This window comes from Parus major, chromosome Z (genome assembly GCF_001522545.3).
Source record: "Parus major isolate Abel chromosome Z, Parus_major1.1, whole genome shotgun sequence".
NCBI classification, from domain to species: domain Eukaryota; kingdom Metazoa; phylum Chordata; class Aves; order Passeriformes; family Paridae; genus Parus; species Parus major.
Window position 1 is genome coordinate 52,595,240 of NC_031799.1, and position 19,914 is coordinate 52,615,153.

Below are 19,914 nucleotides of genomic sequence, written 5' to 3' on the forward strand. Positions count from 1 at the left end.
CCTTCATCCCGGCCCCACACATGTCCGTGTAGCGCCGACAACTCCCCATCTGCTCAACCTGCGTCTGTGGGGAGCATGTCTTTATCAAGAACCCGGGATTCTGGCTGCGTATTTGAGTTTAGAGACGCTGACCACATGCAATTTCAGAAGCATGGTGGAGTAGGATGGGTGGCTGCTTTTAACAGCTTTAAACCTTTTTTTTTGTAGGTGCAATTGCACCTGGACTTGTTCAGCCGTCACCAGACAACCCGTGGTTTGCGTTGTGGGTGTTATTTGGATGCTTTCCTTCTCTTTTGAACTGCAAAATCAGTGCTGGGGCAGTGTGAGCTTATCAAGTAGTCAATCATCACATTTTCAGCCTCAAAATAATCTTTTTATTTTTCTTCTTTTAAATTTCTGGATGTGAAACTTGCTGAAGATAAGTGAATTTTAAGATTAGAATTTACGTACTTCCACTGGAAGACAAGTTTCTCAAAATAGGAGTTTAAAGAAGTGGCAGATGAATTGCTTGCTTTGAAGCTTTTATTTTTAATAATCAAAGATGTTGTGATTTGCTGAGCAAACACCGAGTCAAAAGGAAACCTGGAGTTAAGATTAGAGTATTCTTGGTACTTGTCTATCAATGAGTCCACTAAAACAAATTCTATCTTAGCAGTTCATAGGCTTGTTTGAGCAGGTAAAATGCAGTCACAGGATCCATACATTCAAGCCTCTGTAGAGCAGTAGCAGTAACATGAAATCACTAAATGAAGGCAATAGTTTTAGTTGAAATGGGGGCAGGACTGTGTGGCTCTTCTCAACAAGCTGGCTTTTCAGCTGCTTGTGTGAATATTGATACCATTGTCTTCCACATCTGGAAAATGCAACTTCTACATTTTTATTTTTTTTTTTAAGAAGGAGGTGATAATTTGGTAAACCTTAGAGAAAAGTGCAGTATTACAATAAGTATTTTAGGAAGCACTTTCTGTTTATGTTTAATTGCTATTTCTTCATTCACTGATTGTTTTTCACAGGAGTATTTGTGCAATTTAAGGTAAGAAAAGTCTAGAACCTTTTATTTATATAGTTTTATAAAAATCCAGATTAGAAAGGATCAAGTAATTAATTACTTAATTCTGTGTCAGTGTGCTTTCTGACGTGGTATTAATTCAATTAAGTCCTATCTAAGTGATGTCTAAACATTTTTGATTTTTAAGTGTTTTTCATATTTTTGTAGCTTTTTAGATCATTTATATGAGGTTATACAAATCCTGCTCTTTTTGCTACCCTTTATCTTATACTTTAGAGGAATAAGCTAATCTAATACATTCCTGAAATACTGTTTAGTCTTATTTTTAAGTAGAGGACCTAGAAGAAGAATATTTTTTTCCAATCAGAATCTGAGAAGACATAATAATAAGTGGGGCAAAGAAGCCCAGGACCAGCTCCAATGGGAGAGTACACAGGGGAAGAGTTACCTAAGCAACTGCTCTTCTAATTGGGCAATGTTTGTTAGAGATGATAATTTGTTAAACTTAAAAAAATCATAGAAATCCAATACTGGCGTGCCCCCAGCCCATATCTGTGGAGGCGCCTGGAAGCTTCCAATAAAGAACTGCTTTTTTATCTTACCATTTTACTTTACCTTACTTTTTATCTTTACTTTACGTTTACAATTATCTTTACTTTACTGTTGCAAGGGGTTTTCATCTTTTGATATCAGGCAGCATAAGAAACACTGAATTAGATGGTGATTTTTATTTTTTTTTTTGATTCAGGCTGTATAAAATTCAGAGTGCCAGGAAAAAAAAAGTTGTTGTCAGCCTTGCTGCAACAGTAGAAAATAAGAAAAAAAAAAAGTTTTCAAATCATTCAAATAATATGTATAATTAAATTATGTATTCTGGTTGTTTAGAGGGTTTATGACAAATGTTCCTTTTCATTATTAGCTCATTACAAAGCACTAATGAAATGAGATGGCAGTCTGGTTAAAAAGATGACATTTTGTATATTCAGACAATGGAACAAATAAAAAAATCTACTGAGTGTAGATGCAATGTATTATTTTCTTATTTGTTCCTGCACACATAACTGATATTAGTGAATTATTTAGCATATTTTTCCTGCTTTAAAGAAGTTTTTTTTCCTGAATCAAGGCTATGTGATAGTATCTTGTTATTTTCACTTCACTAGATTTAGGTCATCACTTTACCAGCTATTTCCTAACCTGATGGTTCCCAATAACACTGAAGGGGTTTGCGTTCTTTTTTTTTTTTTTTTTGTGGAGGAGATACATTTTGAGTGATTTGTAAGATCTGTCCAGGTATTAATAATGGAGGAAGTTGGATTCTTATGGATTACATAGATGAGGATTGATGTAAAAACTTTCAGTGCCCTTCAGCTGTCAGTAAAAAGCCATTTACTGTTCTGCAAGGAAACTTCCACCTCCTGCAGTCTGTCCTGTAATTTTTCTAAAGCGTCTCCTACAGTTTTCAGCAGACCCTGGGGTCAGTTTCCTGCAGAGGCTCTCTGACCTCAGTACCTGGCTGAAACCAGCAGCTGTAATAGACAATGTGACATCTGCCTACAGCCATGCAGTCCTGTATTTCTTTAGTGTTTTTTGTGATTTCTCCTTGAGGAGCTGCCAGAGACCTCTCATCTCAGAAAAGTTTGAGCAAGGCAAGCTTTGAGAAGTGACTGAAATGTTTGTTCCATTCTTTCTTTTTTATTGGTCATATTGGTCAGCTAACCCCACTGCTGTTGTGTGAGGTCAGAAAGCTGTTCAGAGAGACAGCTATTTTCAGAAGTCTTAACTCTGTGAAAAAAGAATAAACCAAAGCTCCAACTTCACTGAATATCCAACAGGGAAATTTTTTGTTGTCAGTTTGACCACTGATGGCTCTATGTGTTTATACTGTTGCTGACAATTTGTACTATCCACCTGATCATGTCTTACATGCAAAAGAAAATGCTGAAAAATGTGAGCACTTGTTATGGATAAAGGATACCCCATATCTGCAGTGCTTGCAGGAGAAAATAAGATGAAGAGGGAAGAAGCTCACACTTCTCTAGCTTTAAGTGTCTGAAGGGTTTCCTGTTGAAATGGGGAATCAGTATTCTGTATGTAGCTGTGGTAGTCCATACCAGGGCCTGGGTAGGCAGGAAGATACAGAAACTAGTTTTTCTCTTCTTCTCTAGCTCTTCTGGCTCAAACATACACAGTGCAGGGGTCCATCATTCTGCACAGACATCTTCTTGCACTGCCATGAGTGAGTGAGCTCATGTATGCTGCTTTGGAGTTAGAGGATCCCATAGACTGTACTATGATGTGCAGGCTTTATGCATGTCACTGTTCACATAAATATTTAAAAATATTTTCAGGATTTTGCTTGGAAGCCTCTCTGCACATGTCCTGTGCATAGAACACTTGACAGGATAGGGTGGAACAGGCATGCCAAAATGTAACTGGGCACAGTATTTGCACTGACTTTGTTAGCTGCTTCTGCACCAATTACTCCAGTGTAGCACAGACCTGACTCATTCCATGCTGAAGGTATGGCTGCTGTCCTGATGGCTCCTGCCTTCTTTGGGATGGCTCACTGCTAAGAATAAGCGTTTCTGACCCTGGTATATAAACTTTTGGGGAACACCTCAGCTACAACAGAAAAATACTTTCCCTGTAGCAGTGAGGTCACAGAAGCAGGAGATTATGCCATTCTTGTGTGCCCAGCTGCTGGAACTGCTTAGCTGACAGGTAAGGAGATTTGAGGACCATTGCTTGTGTATTTTTTCTGATTCTTGGCACAGATGCCCTCATGTGAACAGGTCAGACGTACAGGTTGTTGAGAGTTCTGCCACAAGGCATTGATTTACGTTCTGCTTCCAGCAAGCATGCATTGCAGGAGAGGAGTCAGAGATCAGTCCAATGGTAAATTAAGGTTTTAATATTTAACAGCTAATAAGTATTAAGTACAAATAGGTATTTTAGTATTTACTAAGTATAGGTGGATTAGAAGTCAATGCTCTACGCTTAAAGTTGTGATGGAATACAAAGGTTATTGAGGAAGTTTCTTATAAAATAATCTTCAGTGTTGCATGCAGGTAAAAAATATCACCAGCTCATCCATGTCTGGTGCCAGGTAAAGGGTCTTATAGCTTCAAGAGTAACCTTGAGAGGTGTACCTCCTTGAGGGGAGATCACTGCCCTGCAGCCAGGTGCTGTGGAGGGACAGCTCAACAGATATTACAGTGTAAATGATTGATTTGTAGTAAGTTTTTCTGCTATTAATGCAATTCCTGCCATTTACCAGTCCAGCCCAGTCACCAGTTTTGGTTTTTTTCTGCTGAATTCTCACTGACACAGGAGGATTAACCTTGATTAGAACTACTTGCTAAGCATCTGAGTGGAGCAAAGCTCACTTGGTTCGAATAGGAGGAGTGCATCCAACACAATGTGCCACAGAGATCTGCCTCAAGTGAGGCATAGCTCCTTGGCATAAAGGATCTTTTTGGGTATTATTCTGGGCTTGCCAGTGCACTGGGACAGCACTGGTGCTGTATTCCCAGGGGTGCTTCTCTGTGGCATTTGTCAGAGTTGTGCAAGTGCAAGCATATGCATTAACAGTTATCACAATGTTTTATTAAAATGTATGATTAATTAATAAGAGTGCATGCATTAGGGAGAAGAGCAGGTGTAAAGAGATATGGTCTGCTGTATGCAAAACTTTAATTGACTCTGTTTTTGCAAACAAAATAGAAATGCTCAAATGTTTAATCTGGAAAAGGCTGTGAGGAAAAAAACCAAATGCAATTTAAAAGGACTGCTTTTCTCTGCAAACATCTAAACAGAGCTGGCTTTTTGGTATGTGGATTTAGTCATGACTTTAAATAATAGCCAAATCTTTTCCAAATCTGAGTATCTACATGCTTCACTTGCTGCTTTTTCCAGTTTGTTGTTTCTATGTGATTTTAATCAGCTGTAGCATGCTGGATTAATTTTATTTGTATTTTTTAATACAGTATACTCATTGCATCCCAAATGGAACCAACATATGCCAGGAGAGTTTACCCATGTTTTGATGAACCTGCCATGAAGGCCACATTTAATATCAGAATTATCCATGACCCAAGCTATGTGGCTCTTTCCAACATGCCTGCTATTGGTAGGTAAACAACAAGTTGATGTATGTTTTTTTTCTCCTCCTACATTACTTCTAAAAAGGGTGCAATTCATCTGAGAAGTTTACATCATCCAAAAAATGTTCTGTTGTCTGTTTGCTGATGTCTTCAAAAGGCGCAGAAAATCTGTGTCTATGAACTTAAAAATTTGGGCACCATTATTCATAATTAATGTCTCTGATGCTAACAATTCTGTCAAACCATTTTATCAGTTGTGGTGTGCTCTCCTTTGCCTGCTGGAGGCTGCACACAGTTTGATTTCTGGCATTTACCGCTTAGTTAGTGTGTTTTGTCTTACTGTGTGGCATCATTTTAAAGCAAAATGGCAGCCCTGGGAATGCAAAGCCTGTATTTGTGACATCAAGGGATTCCTTTAATTCTCAATAGATGTTAAGATATTTATAGCAAACAAAAATTTGTTTTTCCAGGCACATTCTAGCCTCCTGTGTAAGTACAGAATAAGAACTAGAGGACTAAAAGACTCTTGTTCTGTCCCGTACTGGGATCTCATGTGAGATGTCTGTGGGGTATAAGATTCCAAACAAATTCCCTAAATTAGTATTCCTAGAGAAATCCATTGAGTCACTTGTCTCTTTCTTAAAAATACTCTTTTTGCGTTTCAATGCCATGAATCTTTATTTTTCAACGAAATAAATTTCAGCCATAAAAGTAAGTTTTATGACGTTTGCATTGGAATTTAGGAATAGGTGGGATTGCTGTGAGAATCACTGGAAGCATTTTTTACCCCAAAGAATCTTGCCTATATCCTCCTTACTTGGAAGGAAGGAAGATTAAGTATTTAGTAGTTCTTAGGCCCTGCCCAATATTTTGATCATAACAGGTTGTATGTTTTAGATAGGTAGATTGAGATTAATTATCCCCAGCTCGCCCACAATTTAAAATTGATGGAGTCTGGCTGCTCTCCTTCTACCAGGAGCATATGAGTTAGTGGAGGAATACACCATATTGAAGAAAGTGGTGAAAAAAAAAAAAAACCATGCAGAAAACACAAAAGTCCTTGTTTTGAATGGAAGAACTTAGGTTTGAATATTTCTTTAACTTTTTTTTCTAGATGTATCTGAAGTGAAGGATGAAAATGGAAGCCTGTGGACAGTTACCACATTTAACACTTCACTGAAAATGTCAACTTACTTGACTGCTTTTGTGATTTGTGATTTCGATTATGTCACCAGAACTGAGCGGGGAAATGAGGTAGATATGAGGCTGCCTAACATTGTAGAAATTTACAACAGAAGCTGGCCCTCTGATGCATCCTGTGGTTTGAAGACATCACAGATGTTAACTGTGCTAAATACCATTCCCAAACTATCTGCTTGTGTTGCAAAACTGCTAACATTTGTCCCATAGATATTTCTGCAAAGCTTTCCTTTGAGACAGTCAGTTTATTGTCTTGTCCTGTTCATCTCACTCAACTGCACAAGTAGGTATGGCCTATGTATGTTAAAATCTAGGAGCAGCTACTCTGCAGAAAGTAGTGGTTATAATTCAAGATCTTCATGCTTTCTTAGGTGTCCTGTTTGGAAAACATACCCATTTCCACTGCTGATTTTCAGTACCTTCTTCCTCAAGTTCCCCTGAGGAGCCACGGGGTGGCATCAGTAGTGCTCCATCATTTGTGCTCCGAGCATTTTGTATACTAGTATATTAACCTTCTATTCCACAGTGTGCACATTTTTTAACCACCAAAAGTGAGTCTTTTGGGCTTGAAGTTTCTTCATCTGTGAGTATTCGGTTTTGCTCTTAGACTGAAAGGCCAAGGCTTGTTGAGAGAAGATGTAAACAAATGTACTGCATGGGCAGCAGTTGCTTCACTTTCTTTCTTTCACTCAAAGTCAACAGGGAAAAGATGCATCGAGTTTTTCCAAAAGAAATAGTAAGTTCAAGCATAAGTCTAATAAAAACAGAATTTATTTTATCTCCTTATTAAATGAGGGCACTTCATGGTTAGTTCAGTCTCATTCTACTGGGGAAAGGTGGGACAATGTAAGTGGAGAGTGCAGAGGTTGTCTAACAAGCACAGTGTTGGCTCTTTTTTAAAGGGAAGATTGGATTTGGTGTGTTGGACCTGCCATCTCCTGTGCTGAACTTATTGGATACTTACAGCTATGGCTGTGGTGGCTTTTTCTTGGGCCCAGTTCTTGGACTGACAGGACTCAGCAGAGCAGAGTATTCAAATGAGCTGTTCACAGAGGGAAAAGGGACCACCTGTGTTATGTGAGATTGAGAAGCTATTTCACCCCTTGGTTTTGGACAGAGATATTCAGTTTGTGCCTCCACAGTGAGGAACCTGTTTATTGTGCCTGTTTTGATGCTTGAAACACTCAAAGCTTATACTAGGATGAGGATTTTAAGATGTTAGTTGTGTTTAGATTTTGCAAAATGAAGTGATTGGGTCTTTGAATCTCTTTTGAAGCCTTGGCTGAAAAGAGGGCCTCTTGACTGAATGTGCTTGGTTTTTTTTTTCATTGTGAATTAAATCCTGATGCTTCCCCATCATGCTCTTAGAGTTTGGCTGTGCAGCTCCTTGTGAGATCATGCATTGCATTTAGATGCAAGAAATGTGAAGGTTTTGAGCTGCTGGGCACCTGGCAGGGAGTGTCTTGTTCAGAGATACATGATGGAGATATAAACCTTTTCTCAGGGTACTCCATCACTTCTGGGCAAGCAGCTGCTCTTTTCAGTAGCAGGATAAAGTTAATGGGCACAGGAGAGGAAAGATTTCTTGCTGCTGTGGTCTTCATTACTCAGAGGTACAAACATCATCTGCTCTGGTGTCACCTGCCCTCTCCAGCAAAGGGGAGGCCAGTGGTCTAGGAGAAAGTTCAGAAGAAAAGATATGCATGTTAAGACTGAAAACTCTCTCTCGACATCTATTTCTCTCTCTTCAGGTGGCCTATGCTCAAGCTTGCCACCCTGACACACTCACTGGAATATGTTGGTGTAAGATGTGTAATTCTAAATAGTTCTACAATGTTTACCACTTAAGAAAATAAGAGCTATGAGTTCATTTGTTCCTGCAACATATTCAAATCTTTGTCCTTTTGAAGAACTGGAACTCTCCTAGATTTTAGCAGGAACAGGGTCTGTGCCACATTTTGTTAGGTCCAGTAAATCTTCATTTATATTTTTTTAAATTAGAATTTTTTTAAATTAGAAGCTTCATTGCATGGTCTAGCATTTTTCCAACAATGACTCACAGAAGAGAAGCAAAGAAAATGAAATGTGAGGGTTGTTTAAAATAACTCTTCCTTGTTATATTGCAGATACGTATTTGGGCCCGGAAGGAAGCAATTAAAAATGGATATGTTGACTACGCTTTAAATATCACAGGCCCAATATTTTCATTTCTGGAAGATATACTTAATATCAGCTACCCTCTGCCAAAGACAGGTGAGATGAATTATTTTCTGAAATGGATCAGAAAAGGCTGCTGATGGTGTAATGTTCATAGAAGCTATGGGGCTTTTTTCCGTGATTCTCCTTTTACAGCGTACCACATTCATGGAATAAACCCCCTGAACTTTAAATCACTGAATTCTCCTTTCTGTCTCATGGCTTTTATTAACCTGCAACTCACCACTCTCACCTTCAAATTCCACTCATTCTTTTAAAGCCTGTTTTCCTAATAAAAGGGTCAGGTGAGACAACAAAGTGGGTAGAAAGGAGTAGTTCAGTCACGTGGCTGTCTTTGGGACCATAGACCACGACGTGAAAGGATATTGTAGTTCCTGTGTTCTCCTGGTAAATCCATGCTGCCTGTTTGTAGCCTGTGTCCCTGCAAAGCGTTCCTTTCTTTCATCAGTACCTCCCTGTCTTGCCTTGGGTGTGTGTTCCTGCACCTTCCTCCCCAGAAAAACAGGGAGGATTGCCCTGCAGGAAAACATTGTTTCTACTTCAAATGGACATTAGGTAAGTTGGTTCAGTCTAACTTCAGTCAAGAAAAATAATGACACTGCGCAGTTTCACTGTACAGTTTGTTTGTTACTTGTGCTTGGATTCCCAAGGGTTTCAGCATGAGTATTACAGGAAAATGGGGAGAATATTGAGAAGACAGAAAGCTGTTCTTATCTAAAATTAATTTTGGACCTGCTAATGATTTTTGCAGATTGCAGGACTGGGGGGAAGGAATTTCCCTCTTTTCTTGACTACATAATTTGATGGTTTGTCAAATCTGTATTTTGGCATTTGACAGAAATAAATGTTAATCTATGTAAATTTATTATTGCCCAGTATATTTCTAATAACTTGCAGAATTACTCACTGCACTTTTTTTTGGAAAATGCAGTATATGCAGTCTTCACTCTTTAAATTTTCTTGTCTTAGTAACCTTGCCAGCTAGTCAAGGGCTGCATATTATTCTGTTTCATGCTTGTGTTCATGTGTTCAGCAGAAATGTCGATACATTCATTCATTAACATAAAACAACTACACAACAGAAGTAGAGGAATGGTGTTGCAGACTTCCTGTTGTGTCGGATTTCAATTTCAGAGAGGGCTGTAATAATATTACAATCCCCACTGTAATGCCGTGGGACATCCACTGGATTTCCCAGTGTCTCCCTTTTCAAAGTTTCACTTAAAAAATAGTAAAATTAGACCAACCAAGAGTGCCTCCTTGTAAATACAAGAGATTTCTATTGCAAACTCAAAATGCGAAAATCAGAATAAACACATTTAAACCTAGGGACCTTAAGAGTTTTTCTACACCTGATTTTAGTGCAGTTGTAAGTGAAGTCTCTTGCCCCAAGGCTGGATAACAGCTGCCCCACCACAAGTGAAATACCTTTGCTGTAAAATGGAGGCAATAATCCCAGTTGAGATGCTGCCTACCTGTGATGAGATTAAGCACCATGCTTGCATTAATTGCCTTGCTTTTTGGACTGTAGCTTTCTTGTGGTCAGTGCTTCTAAACATTCTAAACATTCTGCATACCTTTTCCAAATTTTGATCTTTGCTGCTGAGTTTGAACGGTATATCTTTCCTTGAGACCCTGATGCTTTGTCTGGCTCTCACATTTGAACTGGAAAGCTAATGCCTGTGCATAAGGCAAAAGGGGCAGTACAGAGTTGACAGTATTACCGTGTAGATGAAGAGATGATGTTTCTAAAGCACCTTCCAAACAGGAGTGGGAAAGATACCTCTGCTCGTGCAGCTGAAAGAGCAAGACTTCTTTTTTATCACTTGCTAGGCTGAAGAAAAAGGTGATAATTATCTTACCCAAACACAGGAGAAACTCACAGAGAAAGTTTTCTGTCAGCAGTGAATATATTGTCTCCTAACTTCCATTTCGTTCAGAAAATTTGTATATAGAAGTTACAGTAGAGATTTGGGGTTTGTGGCAATTAACTTTGTGGCTTCCTGAAAGAATGGCATCATAGGTGAAAAGCCTGACAAGAAGAAATTTCAGTGATAATTTGCAAGTGTTGCTGTAATACCACAAAGAAGCACTACAATGGGGTGCTGAGCCAGTGTGAACATTAAAATCATGTGAGCATTTTGTTTATGAAAATGTTTAAGATAACAATTTTTTGTGTGCGTATGTCTGTTTGAATCAATCTAGATCTGGTCGCACTGCCTGATTTTGGAGCAGCTGGTATGGAAAACTGGGGGCTACTGATTTTCCAAGAAGCATCATTGATGAATGTCCCAAGTGATGACTTCACAAGCAGGAAGGCAATGATTGCCTTAATTGTGTCACATGAGCTAGCACACCAGGCATGTGGTAAAAAATCCTGTGCATGTTTTTGCCTATGATATTGTTTCCTCACAATTGCTGGTGATGCAGTTACTGATTACTAGAAGTAAAATAATCACTTAACAGTAGAGGGTGTGAGCACTAGAGCACTGAAAGTCTGTTTGATCATACGTTCTGCTGATAAAGCAATGCTACAAGTAGGTTCTATCATCTTACAGATTGTATGCTGATTTGTACAGGACTCATTAGTACAAAACTGTTTAATGGGGTACTTTGTTTTTTTTCTTACTCAGTGCTTGAATGGGAGAATTTACTCTAGGGATGTAGGGATGACGGTACTCTCTATGCAATAAACTTACTACTTTGCTAGGACACTCAAACTGAGTTCATCAGTATCCTTTTGTAGTGGCAGTGCATGTAGATACTGCAAAAGGTATTTGTTTTTCTGCAAGGCACAGCCCATAGCACAATAGAACAAAATTAACGTGAACATACTTTGCACTGCATCTTTGCCCTGCTCTCACAGAGATTTCTGAATTCTTTCTTACTTGATTTGGAATGATAAAACAGTTACGCTTCCTTATTGGCAATGTTTGATTTCCTGTTATTTGCCAGAAAAAAACCACAACTATTTTCACAAAGTCAATAAAATTAGCAAAAAAAGATTGACTTGGCTAGTGCACTTTTATGCCATTCTGAAAAGGTCTGCAACTTTGCAGGCTTTCAGATGGGCAGAGTGTTTTTACTGTAGGCCAATGAAATAAATGTCAGTGCTTAAATAAAATATATTTTACAAAAAGCTTGTACTTCTGGTTTTTAAGAATTAGGAAATAAAATATAAATCCAGAAATGATCAGGTTTTTGTTAAGTATTAAATGCCAGATATGATTGCACAACAGCTGTTTTGGAAGTTTTGTACTTGCCATGAGGGCAATTTGCTGGTTTTGGAAATGGTTATTTCCCCAGTTTAGTGTATCATTACTCTGACAATTTCACTTTGTTAGGAACATAGAAAGATGATTTTGTAATTGCTTGATAAATGCCCTGCTTTTAATCGTAACCTGATATAATATTTTAGAAGTTCAACTTATATTGAGAAGTATTTAAAATTAAATATTTTATAAGAATGACATAATGCACTGTGATTGACACTCATGGTATGAAATTGTATATGAAACAATTTAAACATAAATGCTCTGAACCTCTGACTTTTTCTAAAGTACATCCTTTTCTACTGAATTTTCTCTATCTGAAGGAACATTCAGCATTTTATTCAATTTATACGTGGACATTAAGTAAAGTTACTTCTGCCTATATATGTGTGTTTAACCTGCAAAAACTGTGAAAACAGCACTCCAAGGAGATTTTGAGATATTTTTTCTTTCAATTTAAGTGGTTTGGAAATCTGGTTACAATGAACTGGTGGAATGATCTGTGGCTTAATGAGGGCCTGACATCTTACTTTGAGTACCTGGGAGCTACCTTTGTTGAACCCAAGCTTTCACTGGTAAGTACCAATGCTTACTAGCAAAGTTTCATCATGTACAAAGGAAAGGAAGGTGCAGGAGGTGGGAGTTTATTCAACGGTGCTATTATAAACTTCACTCCTGGGAGAAAGACCAGTAGGTCTTGATTATTTCCTTGTAGGTCCCTATCTCTGGGGCCACTGTGATCATATCCAGCTCTCTGCAGCTACTGCAGAGAACAGGTGTACAGCTGGGATTCTGCAGTGGCAAAGGGTGGGTGTTTTGCACTAGGTCTGCCATGTAGCAAACCCAGATTTCTCTCCTGGGTCCTGTTATAGCTGATGGTTTTCCTCCTCACCTGCCAAACTCTTTTCTAGTTATCGCAGTCCTCAGGGATTGTCTCTCCCAGGCAGAGATTAGGCTGGGTCATTTTTGAGTCTGCTTATCCCACTGGGTCCCTGGATACCTGTTTGTAGATAAGACAAATATAATGCACATGGCTAATCCAACAGCAGGGTAAAATTCCTTCCTATTCTGCCCAGATGGGAATAAGCATAACTCCCATAGCATATTACAAGACCTCATCCACTGTTAAACTTAGAGACAGGTGATAGGGGCTGCTAATTGCAGCTATGAGATGAACTGCACTTACCTGTGCAGTCTTAGATGTCTGTATGTGTTGCCATCTGCTTCTGAAGGAAGAAAGGGCTTTAAATCTGGGCAGTTACTCCAGGGTGCTTTTTATTTGGCTAAGTTGAAACACCATTTGTCAGTTTCCTTTTTGCATTCACCAAAGCTCTTAATTACACGTTTGACTGGAAACTAGTAAAGGCATGTCAAGCAAGTTCTGTCAAGAGGATTTCTAGGTCATGGGATATGCTTACCTTCTTCTTTGAACTTCAGCAACAGCTCACTTTATTCTTTGCAATGCAGTGTCTTAATGCCACTGAGAAGTGTAAAGGCCTCCAAATTTTAAATTGGAAGTAAAATCTTAACTTCTTTTAAATTTAAACGTTTAATTTAGAAGCTTGCCTTTCTGAAAATCAGCAGTTATCATTTGTGTCCATAAAGTAAATTTTAATACTGGGCAATAATTCTGTTTAATACATTTCAGTTAGGTAATGTGCCTTGGGAATGCAGAATTGATCACATAGGTGTAAGAATATAAGTCTTTCTTGCAGTTTTGTGGGTCATAAATGTTCAGAGTCACAGAATGGCAGAGGTTAGAAGGCACATGTGGAGGTCATCTTGTCCAGCCTCCCTGCACAAGCAGGGCCACACAAGAGCCAATTGCCCAAGACTGTGCCCAGACAGCTTTTGAATGTCTCCAAGGATGGAGGTTCCACAAGCTCTCGGGGCAACCTGTGGAAATGCTCAGTCACCTTCACAGTAAAAGGTTTTCCCTGGTGTTCAGAGAGAACCTCCCATGTTTCCGTGTGTGCCCGTTGCCTCTGGTCCTGTCGCTGGGCACCACCAGAAAAGTCCTGGACTCTGTCCTCGAGTATGCACACTGATGAGATCCCTCTGAGCCCTCTCTTCCCAGGATGAGCAGTTCCAGCTCTCTTATCCTATTCTTACATGAGAGGTGCTCCAGTCCCTTCTCTGAGCTGTTGATCATGGTAGGTGATATTTACTCAGGAGACATTTTTCTTCTGTATTTCTCACTGGGTGACAGCAGCAATGCCACGTTGCTAAACCCTGGTACCTTCAGTAGCTTAGGTTTTTGATTATTGCTCAGGGTTGCTGCAGAAGAAATGGGGAATTTAGGAGGAGAATGTTGCCATATTCATGATAGAAGTAAATGAAATACAGGCTTTTAGTTTTCAGTGTTTGTTCATTTGCTGCTTAATACAGTTGACTTGTTTTTGCCTGAGGATTACACTGTAACTGGCTGTCAGGCCCAAGCCCACAGTACTTTGAAGATGTAAAATTTTCACTGGTCACTGATGCTGCATGTAGAAAATGTTAGGATCAGGTATATGGTCCCTAGTAGTCCATGAGAAAGTTAGGGAGTGGGGGAGTTTGTTTATAGAAAACTGATTGATAATAGTGCTAATTTCATACACATCCTTCTCTCGAGAAAATTAGTATCTTCTCTTCAGCGCACTTATTTTTGTCTCCTTCTTGCAGGATAAAATCTTTTATGCTCATATTGTACAACCTATCTTAAGGGAAGACAGTGGAACAGCTCGATCACTGTCACAGAGTGAGGACAAGATCAAAGGGTCGTTTTCCTTAATGTCTCTATTTGACAACATCACATACAGCAAGGTAAAAAACCAGAAAATTCTTCCTTCCCATTTCTCACAGATTCTAAGCTAATGGTAGAAGATAGGTTTGGGAGGGACTGTTGAACAAAACTGTTTTGTCATTTGAAACATGATTCTGCTGCATGCACAAATTTATTGGGTGTTGCAAATCTACTTGGCTATGAAGGAAGTAGCGAAAATGTTTTTAACCTCTGTGAAAAATGAAGTGTGAGTGTAGGCCAACTAGCATGTCTGGAATATTTGAAAAAAAATATTTCAACAATAATTGTAATAATAATTCATTTTTTCTCTTTTTTTTTTTTGTACTCCAGGGGGCTTCTGTAACCTGGATGCTTTCTGGTTTCCTGACTGAAAAGTTGTTCATCAGAGCACTTACTGTAAGTTTAAAAAACAACCCCATTCATCTTGATTTATAAGCTTGAAAATGTCAGTTGTACAAATTGCTTGCCTCCACGAATTCTGATGCTTCTCTTTGTTTCTTCACAGTCATATCTGAAAGAATTTTCCTTCTCAAATGCTAATCAAGATGATCTCTGGACCCACATCCAGATGGTACTCATTTTATGCCTCTAGTATTCTTTCTCTGATGTTTGGCACAGTCCAAATTTAAGGCATAAACTATTTGTAGAAGACTGCATTGGAATGTTGCTATCTGTAATGCAGTCTTTTTCCTTCATAAAATTTGGTTTGCTGGTTCTTTCAGCTAATGTCTTCTCAAGTGTTTATTTGGCTGCTTTGCTGCACCTGAGATCAGTGGGACTGAGTACAAGGAGTAGAGATGAGATAGGAAATCAGCACCAGGCAAAGTCTTGGGTTTCATGGTAATTACATAAACCTACATGAAATTGCATAGCCTATTGTTCTGGAGCTTAGGTTTTGCTAGATAAGAGTGTCTGATGCCTTGGGCTTGAAGATCAAAGATGCTGATGTGTCACAGATCCAGCAAAGTCCATACCCAGGGCAGTAGCTCAGCATTTCACCCTTCAGTGGTTTTGGCAGAGATCTGACTAAGAAAACAAATGCTAATATTAGGTAATTTTTTTTAAAATTCACCTTCCTGGTCCTCTAAAGAAGGCTCCTGTTGTTTTGCAGACTCTGTCTTAAGAATGGGAGTGCTAGAATTTCAGATATGCAGAGCTGTCACATGTTTTAAGCCCATGAAGACTGTACCAATTCACAGTATCTGGGACTCCAGCTTAATGTCTTTTTCAATTTGTCTACACTATTTCAGTCTTCTTATTACGTCACTTAAAAATATTTGTGCTCCATCAGTTCTATTTGAATGAAATTAATTAATCAAGTCTGTCATAGCCATAGAGATGTAAGTATATTAATACAGGCTTATGCCTGTATTATGTCTTTATTAGAATGTCAGAAAGTTCCCTTGGACTACATAGATTTTTTGCATGAGTCAAAGACCAGCAAGCTGCTAAGAATTATTGTCTCTGCTACCTTGGAAACTCTCCCAGAGATCCACTGAAGCAATTTCAGTAAGTGCCTGTTCATCATGAGTATTTCTAATTTCTCTTTCTCTTTCAGGTCATAGATGCACAGAATGAAGTTCGGTTGCCAGCACCTGTAAAACAAATAATGGATTCCTGGACATGCCAAAATGGGTTTCCAGTTTTAACAGTAAATCTAACCACTGGAACAATCAGACAGGAACAGTTTTTTAATAAAAACAATAGAAAGAGTACTGATTCTCACAAGTATGTTTAGCTTGTCTTTTTATTGTATGTTTATACACTGTTTTTTACAGGAAATGCTTCGGTTACAACAACGTGTTTTGACCACCTGATTTTTTAACTTATGGTTTTTTTCTTGTGACAAGCAGTCAAGTAAAATCTGTTGGAGATTTTGCTGGAGTTTGCAATAGTTCTGCAAATTCTGGTTGTTTTGCCAAGAAGTTGCTTTCCTCTGGAATAGTGAGTTTTCCAGCCACATAATAATAAAGACAGATGTAGGCAGTGAGTGTGTTGCAGGGAGGATTTTTGCCTGGCATTTTCTTCTTTCCTCATCCCTCAGGTCTATAGACTGGGGGCCTGGATGAACCATGCTTAACTTATTTCCTGTGCACATATTCCCAATCTTTCTGCCCAACAAGGAAGAAAGGGTTGCATTTAAATACTTAAATAGATGACACCCTTTCTCAGAAAGTGATGACACCTGAGCTACAGTTTTAAGTTCTTGTCAGTGAGCATTGCTAAGTGCTCAGGGCTTTTGAAAATTTATTTAGATATCTGAAAAAGCTGCCTTTTGTCACCCAGTTTGGAAACTCCTGGTCAGTGTTTGAACATTTATGAAGAAGCAGTTGATATGAGCTGATATGAGGGGTGCATGGATGGAGCCCATGAGATGAGTTGTCATATGAGGAAAAAGTGTAAAGGAAAGCAAAATCCAAAGCAGTTTCTTCTTGGAAATTATTGCTGGTAATACAAACAGGCAAAAAGAATTTTGACAAGAACCACAGGATGGTTCTTTGCTCCCGATCTCCAGGAACAACAAAGCATTATTCATTCAGTATTCTTGGTTAGCTCAGATGAGGAATTCAAAGTCAGAAGTGTGAAGTCCTTTACAGTTAGAAAGCACAAATTACCATGTGAATGTAAGAAAGCCCAGAACACATCTTACAGAATTTTCCAGGCTTTTGAAGCTTTTGGTTCTTCTACCAGAAAGGAGTTTTACATTCCCTCAGAAAACAAATTACAGTTGTGGGAATGTTGTATTGCTTTCTTGGAACCTTTTTTTGGTAGATGTGCTTCTGAAAAGTAGCTTTAAGGTTCCCAGAAACAGGATGAAGTGTAATAAGAGGGGAGAATAAAATCTCTGCCTGGAGAAGGAAAGACAATATAGAAAGACAATGGTATTGAAATACCTAGAACTGAGCAATATTCTTGATATGAATGCCTTTTTAAAGCCATGCTAAAACTCCCTTTTGGAGAAGGTAAATGCTGATCCAGAAGAAGTACTATTATCTGATGAAGTTGCATGCATCAGAGAGAACAGAAGGTAGATGGATATTTTTGTAAGACAGAACTAATCTGCACTGTAGTTTAGCATCAGCTAAGAGGGATTTTTAAATAAAAGTATTTTAATAATATTCTTTTATTTGTTAAGTAATACCTGGATTATTCCTATTTCTTGGATGAGAAATGGATCGTCACAACCCTTAACCTGGCTAGATAAAAGCAGCAGTAAGTAATGTATTTGTTTGCACATTCTAAAACCAAACTGATGGGAACACTCCAAAGTCTTTTAAAAGGAGCTGATATATTTGAATTGAATAGAGAGATAAAACTTTAATACAGAAATGTCTCTGTTTATCCATTGTAATATTTTTGTGTTAGATAGATTTTTTAGGTAGATTTTCAATTAGGTTAATATATTTTCTATGTTGCATCAAGTTTCAGTGTAAGCTTGAGCTTTTAATAATGTGGTACCACACACATTATGAGTAGAGATTTCCACAGAAATTTTGATTTTATAATTTTTTACACAAATCCAAACTTTTAGGTCCTCATGCTTCTGTAATATTCTCCCCCTAACAGATCTTATTGATGTTATGTCAGCTTTTGAGTATAGACAGGATCTCAGCTGTGAAATACCAGAAAATTTATCAGCTCAAGTAGTAGATAGAAGATTGAAATAATTAACACTGGCTGTGGGAAGTGACCCTGCTGTTGTTACACATTAATATCTGTAACAACAGAAAATGAATATTTTCAACAGCATTTAATTTAATTTAATAGGTTGTCGCACTATATTAGGAATGGTGAGAGGTATGACGGACTCTTAGCTGTGTTGTCTAAGAGAGTAAAGTTTATTATTCTTGATCCTCTTTTATAGACAGGTTCAAGAAGGTCTGAGAGGTAAAACTCTCATTGGTCATTAAAGCAACACATCACCAGCATTGGTCAATTGGAACACCACCTCTTGACTGTTTCTTGCAAGTAAACAACAAGGATCCTAAACAACACCTGCAAAGGTTGTTGTCCTTCTCCAAGGACTGTTTGGATTTTTCTTCATGCTTTCTCAGGCCAGAGTGAGAAGTTTGTGTGACTTAGTTTCACACAGGCTCTGTGTTCCTGCTTGCTTTTTTGCATTCAGCATCCACAATATGTTTATGCAAATTAAATTTTAAAAATTATAAAAATAATATAATTTTTAAAGTCCTAGAATAGAAAGTGATTTTATGGGCATCTGTAACCAAATAAAAAATTTGTTCTTTCCCAACTCAGTGCTTTCAAGTAACTTTGGTTTTTTTGAGAAAGAAGAAGTATAATCAATAGCAAGGGGTAATAATTTTGCTTCAGCAAGTCAGCCATGCATCAGGTTTTAGATGAGTCAAAAGAAGATGCAGAGACTAATCTAGTGGAATGCTTAAGAGCAAATCTCCAATATGCTGTGTGTATTGCAGCTCCCCACTCTCTGTTCACAGTGGCTGAAAGTTACTTTCTCTCTTTTTCAGGCAGTAAGATAGCTTGAGTCATCATTAATTCAACTGTATGGACAGGCAAATAAGAAAAAATGCCTGTATATGCCTCTGAATATGGAATGAATCTCTCAGTGCTTGCTCTGTCTCAGTCCTCTGTTGAGAGTAAAGCACTGATGGGTGTAGACTGCTCACCAGTACTGACTTACTGTCTTAACAGAGTTTGCCTTCTCAAATCAGGATGTGAAAACAGAATTCTCTTCTGATGAGGCAGCTTAGAGCCTTCAAGGCTGCATTGGCTCCTTCAATGCACAACAGCCTCTCAGGAGCAGTCAGTCAGGCAAGAACATATGAATAAATAAGATGAACTGCAGGAGGAAGCTGTCAGTGAGTGATGTAGCTCAAAAGGACTATGGGACTATCTTCTTTAAAATAAGCATTTTTGATTACTTGTCTCTTGGTCAAACTTAGAATTTTTAATTTTTTTCTTGCTGTGCATTTATCTGAATACTGGTAGGTGGTTGGTTGTTCTGTGAGGTGCTGAGCACTGTGTTTTGGAGCTGGGAGCAGCAGGTGTGCTGTGGAGATAAAAATGGGTCCATGCCCTACAACCAGCATGGGAGGGTATTGCCCCTCATCCTGAGAGTCTGTTCTTGGGTAAGCTTGTTGAACTCTCAACAGCTAACTTTGAGCTAAAGGGCTGGAGTGGGTCTTCAGCCTTAGAATCCCAAGCTGCTCAGTACCTGAGGAATCATTGACTTGTTGAAGTCATTCTGCTGTGCAGAGCAGAGTCTCAAACTTGTGTCTCATATCTCAGAGGACCACCAAGTCCATTGTTTGTAAATGCAAAAGAAGCTTCGTATGGAAAACAAAA

The 19,914-nt window shown here is 38.5% G+C and overlaps 1 protein-coding gene across 1 annotated transcript in view; it reads left to right on the forward strand.

The window, feature by feature from the left end:
* The window catches only part of LVRN (laeverin), a 37,517-nt gene that overhangs the window by 997 nt on the left and 16,606 nt on the right, over nt 1-19,914 (forward strand). Inside the window, exons 2-11 of the mRNA XM_015615553.2 lie at nt 4,999-5,141; nt 6,230-6,369; nt 8,442-8,568; nt 10,738-10,892; nt 12,266-12,379; nt 14,469-14,609; nt 14,920-14,985; nt 15,095-15,160; nt 16,148-16,317; nt 17,726-17,802. Of these exons, the coding sequence (XP_015471039.1) occupies nt 4,999-5,141; nt 6,230-6,369; nt 8,442-8,568; nt 10,738-10,892; nt 12,266-12,379; nt 14,469-14,609; nt 14,920-14,985; nt 15,095-15,160; nt 16,148-16,317; nt 17,726-17,802 (1,199 nt within the window). The remainder of the gene's footprint in view (nt 1-4,998; nt 5,142-6,229; nt 6,370-8,441; nt 8,569-10,737; nt 10,893-12,265; nt 12,380-14,468; nt 14,610-14,919; nt 14,986-15,094; nt 15,161-16,147; nt 16,318-17,725; nt 17,803-19,914) is intronic.